General features: G+C 41.0%; 2 protein-coding genes across 2 annotated transcripts; one reads left to right on the top strand and one right to left on the bottom strand.

Moving 5' to 3' along the window:
* The first annotated feature begins 3,483 nt into the window (after window positions 1–3,483).
* On the top strand, window positions 3,484–5,422 carry LOC133830090 (F-box protein CPR1-like). The gene has a single exon (XM_062260001.1). It carries the CDS (start codon window positions 3,719–3,721, stop codon window positions 4,904–4,906), a length of 1,188 nt encoding a protein of 395 aa, XP_062115985.1. The 5' UTR covers window positions 3,484–3,718; the 3' UTR covers window positions 4,907–5,422.
* Window positions 5,423–8,433: 3,011 nt separating this feature from the next.
* Window positions 8,434–9,819, bottom strand: LOC133831953 (uncharacterized). The gene has a single exon (XM_062262355.1). It carries the CDS (start codon window positions 9,817–9,819, stop codon window positions 8,434–8,436), a length of 1,386 nt encoding a protein of 461 aa, XP_062118339.1.
* Window positions 9,820–10,595: the final 776 nt, after the last annotated feature.

Genomic DNA, 10,595 nt, shown 5'->3' with positions numbered 1-10,595 from the left:
CCAAAACCAGAACTGAAGGAACTTACAGAATTTACCTCAAGTGTTGATGAATCCTTGCTAAACCTCTGCCAATTCCCCAAACTTAGCTTAGAATCCTTGGTGCTTAGTTTATCCCAGCTCTCCTCTGAGCTTTGCTCCAGAAATCCTCAAGAAACTGATGAAGGAAGCTTAAACCGACTTTAGAAAACTCTCTCTGTTTTTCTCTCTTTCTTTTCCTTCCTTTTCCTTCTTTTTCAGACTTCTACAATTTCCACTAACATAAAGTCTCAGTAATTCCCATATTTAGAAAGCCAAATGACCCTAATGCCCTCCCCTTTATTCCTAACCCTTTAATCCACTTAAGGGCATTCTAGTCATTTTACCCCAATTCCCGCTAACTCCTCGAGTGTCTCTAATATTTCCCGCTTAACTCCCGATACCTAATTAATCACCAATAATATTCCTCAATGGCAAGATAGACTCCAGTATATTCGCTAAATTCCCATTTATACCCCTAAGCTCACCCCGAGCCGGGCATAAATTCCCGCCATGACTTTTTCGCTACTTTGCTCACTAGGATCGTCTCGAGTCACAGATCACAGATATATCCACATAATAATGTGGTCTCGACAATTATCACATATATCAATACAGTTATGCCCATAATGGCCAAAATTACGATTATGTCATTCTAACCTAATCAGGGCCTACATGCACACTAATCAAGGCCCTTAAGCCTTATTAGCGAATTTGGGTCGTTACAACCATCTTACCCTGCAATTGATCAAACAAGTCATCTATCATTGACAGAGGATACTTGTTCTTAATTGTTAACTTGTTCAGTTCTCTGTAGTGAATACACATCCTCAGAGAACCATCCTTTTTCTTTACAAATAGGACTGGCGCACCCTATGGTGAGAAACTGGGTCTAATAAAACCCAAGTCTAACAACTCCTGCAACTGTACCTTTAATTCTTTTAACTCTGCTGGGCCCATTCTGTATGGCGCCCTAGATACTGGCTTTGTCCCTAGTGCCGGTTCAATAACAAATTATATCTCTCTATGTGGCGGTAACTCTGGTAAATCCTCTGGAAACACATCCAAAAACCCACAGACTAGTCTAGTCTCCTCTGGTCCCACTGGCACGACCTGAGTGGTATCTACCACACTGGCTAAGAATCCTATGCAACCCCCTTCTAATAGATCTCTAGCTCTCAATACAGATATCATAGGTACACGGGGTCCATGCATAGTGCCAATAAATACAAAAGGATCCTCACCTTCAGGCTCAAAGGTTACCATTTTCCTTCTGCAATCTATGGTTGCCCCATACTTCACTAACCATTCAATACCCAAAATCATGTCAAAGTTAATCATAATCAACTCTATCAAATCAACTGACAACTTTCTTCCCTCCATTCTCACTGGCAATGATCTGACCCATATCTTAGATACTACTAACTCCCCATTGGGTAATAAGGTCCCGAACCCCACAATATAATAATTACATGGTCTACACAATCTATCAATAATTCTACTAGCAACAAAAGAATGTGTAGCACCAGAATCAATCAAAACAGTATAAGGGGTTCCAGCACTAAGAATTTGACCTGTGACTACTGAGGGACAGGCCTCAGCTTCTGTATGTGTCAACGCGAACACTCGAGTTGGGGTCGAGCTGTTCGCCTTTCTTGGTTCTTCCTTTCTTGCCTTTAGGCAGTCTTTCTTTAAGTGTCCCACTATCCTGCATAAAAAGCAGGTATTTGCCTGACACTCCCCTATAAGGCGCCTCCTACATCTAGCGAACTCTGGAAAAGTCCTCCAGCCCTCATTGCCGCCCTGGTGGCCTATCTGAATACCAGGTGGTCTCCTGTTAAGGCCTAGAGCTGGAAATGCATTAGGAGTCTTCCTTTTCTGATCAATGGGGCCTCCGCACCTACCTGAACCCATAAATGGAGGTCCAGCCCTCCTAGTGTCTCTCTTGGCCGCGTTCTCGCGACATATTTTATTCTCTGCACTCTCAGCTATTAGCGTCTTCTCAACAACCTGTGCATAAGTAGTCACTCCTGGCACAATGGTAATGCGAACATTCTGGGCTATCATAGATTGTATCCCCTGGAGAAACGTCTCCTTTATGGTCCCATCAGTGGGCACCAGTTCCCCGGTAAACTTTGCCAATAACATAATAATCATGCATATAATCACATAATAATACAATAAACCAGTTATTGCCCCCCTAATCAAGGCACTAAACCATATTAGAGAATTTGAGACGTTACAAGTGGACACCTATCACTCTTGGGTGGGGTGGTGGGGGTCTTGGCACTTTAAGTCAAGGTTGGGGTTTCAAATCCCCCAAGCCCATTATATATATATATATAATATGTTGTTCTCCTCTTTATAGTAGAGGTATTGGCTGCAACAGTCAAAGATCCATGAATATCATTGTGCTTAAATTGGTGTAATATATGCTGTTTAGATTTGTTTTTTATTTTATTTTCAATGTATTATTTCTAGTATTGTTAGTTTTCTTTGTGTACTAAGTTGTACAACCATTAAAAATAAAATAGGGCAAGTGAACAAAAATTTGAATGATGGGTATATGACAACTAGTTGTAGAAGACAGTGGGATGTAGGTTCTTTGTCCTTAAAATGAGTGAAAAAGAGGGTGGAAAGAATAAAATATAGAATAAATAAGATTTTTCCACGAACTATTACTATTATCTTATTATGCCTTCTAAATTTTTTACGTTGTTTAAAATTTTATCCGAACTATTACTGTTATATTATTGTATCAATTTTGTTAGTTTTTATCCTATGTGGCTAACTAAGTGATGATTTGATACTTTAGGTATTGACGTGACATTTTTACGTCACTACCATATGTATAATTTTTTTTGTTAAATTAAAATTATTTCAAAAGATTAAAAAATAATTTAAAAATCGTAAAAATTAAAAATATATATTTGAATAAGAAAAGTGATTTAATAATTTTAAAAAATCTATTTTACTAAAAAATTATTAAATCTCTTTTCTTATTCAAATATATATTTTTAATTTTTAAATAAGTAAAACAAGATAAAAGAAGTAAAAAAAAATAGATTTTATAATTTTTAATCTTTAGAAATAATTTTAATTTTTTTAAATTTAATTATACACCTTTGCAGTTACATGGCAATACATCAACAATGTCTAAAGTGCAAAATCGGTGCTAAATCTTGGTTAGTGGGATAAAAACCAACAAAAATGACGTAATAATGTAACGATAATAGTTTAACTTGAAAATTTTAAATGGCTCAATAAGTTAGTGTTAATAGTCCGACAATAATGTAGTATTAATAGTATGTGGGCAAAAATTTTATTTATTTTAAAATATAAATTAAAAATATTTAAAGAAGCTCCATTTGTGTTGCGAGGATTAGATTTATAATGAATGAATAATGTAGCTAAAATAGAGATGCATTATGAAGCATCTTATGTATGACTATTTTGAACGATATTATTGCATTGTGCTTTGGCTTTGAGCCTTTCGATGAATTTGTCTTTCTAAGAAAAAGAAAAAGTTTGTTGGTCTGGACCAATTTACAAAAGTATAGAAAACTAAAGAACCATACCCATTTGCCACAAAAAAGAAAGAAAAGAAACCATACCCATTACTCAAATTCAAGCTTGGAAAATATAACTTGTGTGCCTGTGAAATTCACTATCCCTGAAGTCTGAATCCTCAATTTCAGCTCCAATGGCGTCCAAGTTTAAAAAAGAAGAAGAAGAAAAAAGAGTGCTTTACAATAATATTCCTTGTGATTTTGTTGAGGACATTCTTTCCAGACTTGATGCCAAATCTCTTAAACGGTGCGAGTGCGTCTCTAAAACTTGGCTCTCTCTGCTACAGACCCCGTATTTCATCAATCTCCACCTCCGGCGTCAACTACCTCGTGTAGTTTTCCTCCATAAAAGGGTTAGAAGGTTCGCTCCCACTTTATCCATTTGTGATTGTGAAAATTTTGCTGAGATTTCTTCCCACAAATTTCCCTTTATTGAGATCGATTGTAGACCGCCATCATTTATGGGCAGTGATAATGGTGTATTAGGCCTTTTTGACTTGGATAATAGCAGCGCTTACTTATGGAACCCCACCATTAACGAGTTTAAAGAACTGCCCCCTTCTCCTCAGTGTCGACATAAAAATTCTGCACTTGGGCTTGGCTATGACCCCTTGACCACTGATTTCAAAGTGGTAAAGGTCTCATCTCGAGACAAGGATCGTGTTTTCGGCAGTCGTAATGGGTTTAAAGAGGGTTGCCAAGTTGGGATTTATAGTTTGAGAAGCAATTCATGGAAAGCAATGTTAATGCCCAACATATTTTCAGAATTAGAATCATCTACTTCTATTATAACTGTTTATACTTCTCTGGGTTGCTCCATTGTTGTTAATGAGTGTATTCATTGGATAATTTTATATGGAAATACAACTTATTATCACCAACCATCTTTAGGAATAGTTGCTTTTGATACAAGTTTGGAGAAATTTAAGCTAATAGAGTCACCTCAATTTCCTCATATTGAAAATGGATCTAATATTAGAAAGCTAAAGCTGGCTAACTTTTCTGGGTGTCTTTCTCTTTTCACTTTGGATGAAGTCACAGTAGTTGAGATTTGGGTTATGAAGAAGTATGGTGACTCAGATTCTTGGTTCAAATATTTATCAGTCAATTTAAGCAATCTTCTTTCAAGTGGGGTTGGTCAACATTCTGACTGTTTTGGAGTAGATTTTCTGAGCAATGGGATTCTTGTAATTTCTTGGACTGAAACTGATTATTGGTTTTGGTATGATACCAAGAGTAAGAGACTTGTAAATACGTTACCAAGATCTGGTATGCCGGACTTCATTTCATATATTGAGAGTACTTACAAGTTAAAGGCCTAATGGGGTGAGAATGGATCATGCATCTCTGCTTTGTGGGGTAGTACTAGCAGTATGAGAGTTCGAATGTCCATATGAATTTGTGATGTTGGCTGCAAATTCTGCAATAAGCTACAAATCTGTTACATTTTATTGTTTTTATAACTGATGACACTTGCTGGTTGCTAATGGTTTTTTGGACAGCTATTTCTGATCCTTTGAGTGCCCAATCACATGAGCTTAACTCTATGGTTAGCCTCTAGCTAGTACCTTGGGATGCTTGTATGGTCTTGACTCGCTCACAATTGTTAGGTGACTATCTCCAAAAGTGTACTCTTTACTGTTTAGAATGGTTAATGAGTTTGTATTTATTAATTTCCCTGTTTGTGAGCGTGTCTTTTGAGTGCCAAGCTCTTTGTTTGTCTGTGAGCATGGGAGAGGGGTACTTTAATTTGGCTTATCCAATCTCGTAGTTTGCTTAGCCTGAAACCTAAATTCTGTCCTTTCTTTATCACTAATTTTGATAATATTGGCACCCTATCTTCTTTGAAATCTCTTCAATATTTTTTTTTTTTGGCAATAAAAAATCTCTTCAATATTAATAGGATAGAAAGCGATTAATTGGGTTTTTATTATAATATTAAAATGCATGTATTTAAATTTTAAAGAGCATTTTACATATACTTATACGAATGAAAGATATATAATTACAGTTTCCTTATAGATAATAAAAAAAATTATTACCAAAATAATAATTTCATTTATTTAGTGTAATTGTTAGCAAAGAATTACTATGATATACTTACAACCAACGTTCATACCAACTACATCACATTTTGATTTGGTCTCATTTTCTCTTAAGAAGATATTTCTAGTGCACGTGTCGTTAATTACTTAACAATAAGGCTTTAGAGTACTCCTAATGGATGCTCTACTCTATCTTTTAAAATATATCCAAAAAATACATTTTTCTATTTTACTTCTAAGTTTTACATTATATCATACATCATATTCTTGGTATGATAATGCTGGAATTAACAGTAAGGAATTTAATAACCAAGCTCAATAATGCTCCTCAACAGCCTTTTCATTGAAAATACCCAGAATTCGAGAGCTAGGTTCTCTCCAAATACAATCTGATTTCTCAGTAAAAGAATGCACACCTTGCTCTCCTTCTCCCCTCTATTTATACTCAGGCTTATCAATTCTACCGTGTTCCCCTTACATAATACAAAACCCCTACTAACTAACTCTCCTTACTCCTACTCTCTGCTGACCTGTCATTCTTTCTGCCCTTACCCCTCCTAGCATAGACATACGTCAATGGTGGTCTAACATTACCCCCGGCCCAAAGATGCACCTTGTCCTCAAGGTGGAAGTCTGGAAACTGCTGCTGAACCGTTGCTAAATCCTCCCAGGTAGATTCGAACTCAGGTAGATGCAGCCATTTTGATCAACACTTGTGGCTGTTCCGTATGTGTTCCTAGTCTCATGTCCAACAGCGCTTCTGGTTCGAGGAGCCACTCCAGTTCTTCTGTCAGCTTCTTGGGGAGGGTGGTAGCTGTTTGGTGCGGACCCAAAGTTGGTCTGAGCATAGACACATGAAAAACAGGATGTATCTTTGCCTCAGCCGGTAGTTGCAGCTTGTAAGCCGTCATGCCTATCTTGGATAGAATCTAGTACGGGCCAAAAAACAAAGGTCCCAATTTCTGATTCTTACGCTTGGCCAATGTCTGCTGTCTATATGGTTTAAGCTTCACATAGACCTTATCACCAACTGCATATTCAATGTCCCTTCTCTTCTTGTCAGCCTAAAACTTCATCTTTTGCTGGGCACAGTGCAAGTTCATCTTCAGCAGCTCTAAAACTTCATCACGCGCTTGCAGATTTTGTTCTACAGCCGACACAATCATTTGGTTACCTTCCAACTGAATTAAAGGTGGTGGATCTCTGTGGTACAACGCCTTGAATGGTGTCATTCCTGCTGCCGAATGATAAGACGTATTATACCAATACTCTGCCCAAGCTAACCATTTTACCCACTGCGACGGCTTAGAGCTTACAAAGCAGCGTAAGTATGTCTCCAAGCACCTATTAAGTACCTCGGTCTGGACATCCGTTTGTGGATGGTAGGCTGAGCTATGCTTGAGCATTGTCCCTTGTAACTTGAATAGTTCCTTCCAAAAAAGGCTAAGGAAAATTTTATCCCTATCCGAGACAATGGATCTTGGAATACCGTGTAACTTGACCACCTCCTTGACGAAAACTGCAGCGACCGTAGCGGCTGTGTAAGGGTGCCGAAGAGGAACAAAATGCCCATACTTTGATAAGCGATCAACCACCACAAGAATCGAGTCAAAACCATTAGATTGTGGAAGACCCTCTATAAAATCCATTGAGATATCATCCCATACTTGGTCCGGTATTGGGAGTGGCTGTAGCAATCCGGCTGGCGATTGGGCCAAATACTTACTCTGCTGGCATATGGGACATTCAGCGACGAATTTCTGTATATCTCCTCGCATCCCGTGCCAATATAAATCAGCAGCTACTAGCTGAAATGTACGAAATGCCCCTGCGTGACCCCCCACATTACTGCAATGATACTCCTGTAGTAATAATGGTATAAATGGTGACGAGGAAGGAATAACCAGCCGCCCTTTAAACTTTAGACAATCCTTAGCAAAAGAGTACCCTGCGCAAGTTTTTCCTGCCTGAAGTTTCTGAATAATTTTGGACAGATTAGGATCGGTGGCTACATGGTCACCATGCTTGGACAGATTCAAATCCGAAATTGAAATCATGTTGGGGATCGACAATGCTTGGCACTCCACCACCTGAGGTACCCTCGATAATGCATCGGCAGCCTTGTTTTCAAGGCCCGGTTTGTAATGTACCTGAAAATCATAACCCAATAATTTCGTCAGCCACTTTTGGTGCTCCGTTGCTACCATTCGCTGCTCAAGTAAGTAGCGTAAACTCCGTTGATCTGTCCGAACAATAAATTGGCGGTCCAACAAGTAAGGGTGCCATTTTTGTATAGCTAACACCATTTCCATGAGCTCCCGCTCATATACTGATTTACAGCGAGCCCGAGGAGAGAGTGCTTTGCTGAAATATACTATAGGGCGCTGCTGTTGCATCAATACGGCCCCAAGGCCTGTACCCGAGGCGTCCGTTTCCACCACAAACGGGGTTGCGAAATTTGGCAGAGCCAAAACTGGGACTTCACACATGGATCTCTTCAATGCTAGGAACGCGTCCTGTGCTTCCTCACTCCAGCCAAAAGCATCTTTCTTTAACTGGTCCGTTAACGGTCTTGCCAACTGCCCATAGCCTCTTACAAACTTCCTATAATAACCGGTAAGGCCGAGAAAACCCCTTAATTCTTTTAGATTTTTCGGCGCTGGCCACCGTGACATTGCTGCCAGTTTCAGCAGGTCCGCTGAAACCCCTTCTGCCGAGACAATGTGGCCCAAATATTCCAATTTGGATTGCGCAAACAAACACTTCTTTTTGTTGGCATAAATTCAATGCTGGTTGAGGCGACTTTAGACTAAATCCAGGTGCTGTAAGTGAAGCTCCAGTGATGTGCTATAAATGAGTATATCATCAAAAAAGACTAACACGAATTTTCTCAAAAACTCATGAAAGACGTCGTTCATCAAGGCTTGAAACGTGGCTGGAGCATTGGTTAGGCCGAACGGCATTACCAAAAATTTGTAGTGCCCCTCGTGTGTACGGAAAGCTGTCTTTTCTATATCTCTTGCTGCCACTCTTATTTGGTGATATCCGGATTTAAGGTCCAATTTCGAAAAGACCTTCGCCCCATATAGTTCATCTAATAACTCGTCTATCACTGGAATAGGGAATTTGTCAGTGACTGTTTCGCGGTTCAAGGCCCTATAATCAACACAAAATCTCCAGCTGCCGTCTTTCTTTTTTACGAGGAGTACCGGGCTCGAAAAAGGGCTCGTGCTGGGCTGTACTATTCCTGCCTGTAACATTTCAATCAACAACTTCTCTATCTCATCCTTTTGTATCTGTGCGTATCGATACGGTCTAACCGATATTGGACCCGACCCCTCCTTCATCGTGATATGGTGCTCATGAGAACACGGAGGAGGCAACCCTCTCGGCATGTGGAAAACCGAATCATGCTTCTGTAATATATCCTCAACTTCGGACAACGTAGTTGTAGACAAGTTCTCGGTATTGGCTGCCAATGCCCCAAACTGAATCCAGTATCCTTGTCCTTCTTGTTGAACCGAGTGAATTAAGGCTTTCAGGGAGATTTGTGATTTGCACAAACTGGGGTCCCCCTGTAATGTTACCCACGACCCCCCTACTTCGAATTTCATCACCATTGTTCGCCAGTTGACCTGCATATTGCCCAACGTACTCAGCCATTGAATGCCCAAAATTGCATCAGCAACCCCCAATTCCAAAGGCAAGAAGTCTGTAACCACCCGTAACGAACCTAACTCCAGCTCCACGTTTGTACAAATGCCTTCTGTACGCACTCGGCCTCTTGTTCCCAGCAATACTCCGTAAGCGGTTGTTACTGTAATCGGTAGATGAACCGCTTGAGCCAACTCCTTCGACACAAAATTATGTGTGGCTCCGCTATCAATGAGCACCGTTACTGGATGCTTGGCTATGGTGCCTGATATTTTCATTGTATGGGCTGATGATATTCCCACTAACGAATTCAGGGACATCATCGTCAGTTGCTCTTCTTGCATTGTTTCGTCACCGGATTCTGGGCTGGACGGGGCCGATTCTTGACTTTCGGACCCTTCTAAGTCATCGGCAACCAACATGACATGGAGTGCCTTCTGTTCGCACACATGCCCTCTGTGAAACTTCTTATCACAACGAAAACAAACTCCACGATTCTTCTTGTCGAGATATTCGGCTTCCGTCAATCGTCGCATGATCGGGGGGATCGTTTGGGTTCCCGTCGTATGCCCTATACTCGCCTTCGGTTGGTTAGAGCCGCCGAAGAAGATGGTGTGCGAACTCCTCGTCGAGGAGGGCTGGGGTGTGAACCTTGGTATCATGATTGGGCTTGGGGAAACCCGAGCCATACCCCCTTTTTGGTGAAAGCACAATCCAGTCAAATGATGACCCTCTTCAATCCTCCGTTTCCATGATGTGGGCCAGGCCCGATGGCTGCAGCACGTGTAAAGGGCCCTTGATCTCCTCTTTCAATCCCTTGATGAAACAGCCCTCCAGAATGTGTTCTGGAACTCCGACCACCCTCGACGCCAGTGCTTCCCACTGAATCCGGTAAGCCCTCACTGTCGTCTCCTGCTTGGTGGATAACAGCTCCTCCGTCGCTAACCCCACTGGGACCGACCGGAATCGCACCATCAGCAAATGTTTCAACAAAGCCCATGAAGTGATTGGGCGCCTGGAGTGTTCCCACTGGAACCACATGAGTGCATCCCCTTCCAACCCGATAATCGCCGCCTCCAACATGTGAGCTTCTGTGAGACGATTCAGCAGGAGGTAACGCTCCACCCGAAATACCCAGCCATCTGGGTTCTCACCCGAGAACAAGGGTAGTTCCATTCGCGGTGGCCCGAAATCCCGAGCTGTGTGTGGCTCCAATGGCGGTGTCGGATAGCTCGATGAAGGTGCCGGTGGTGGAGGTGTCGCCGACGGAGGACCCATCGGTTGATGCGATGACGAACTGTCTCCTTCAACT

This window comes from Humulus lupulus, chromosome 4 (genome assembly GCF_963169125.1).
Source record: "Humulus lupulus chromosome 4, drHumLupu1.1, whole genome shotgun sequence".
NCBI lineage: Eukaryota > Viridiplantae > Streptophyta > Magnoliopsida > Rosales > Cannabaceae > Humulus > Humulus lupulus.
The sequence above is the reverse complement of the archived record's forward strand: the minus strand, read 5'-3'. Positions and strand labels throughout refer to the sequence as shown.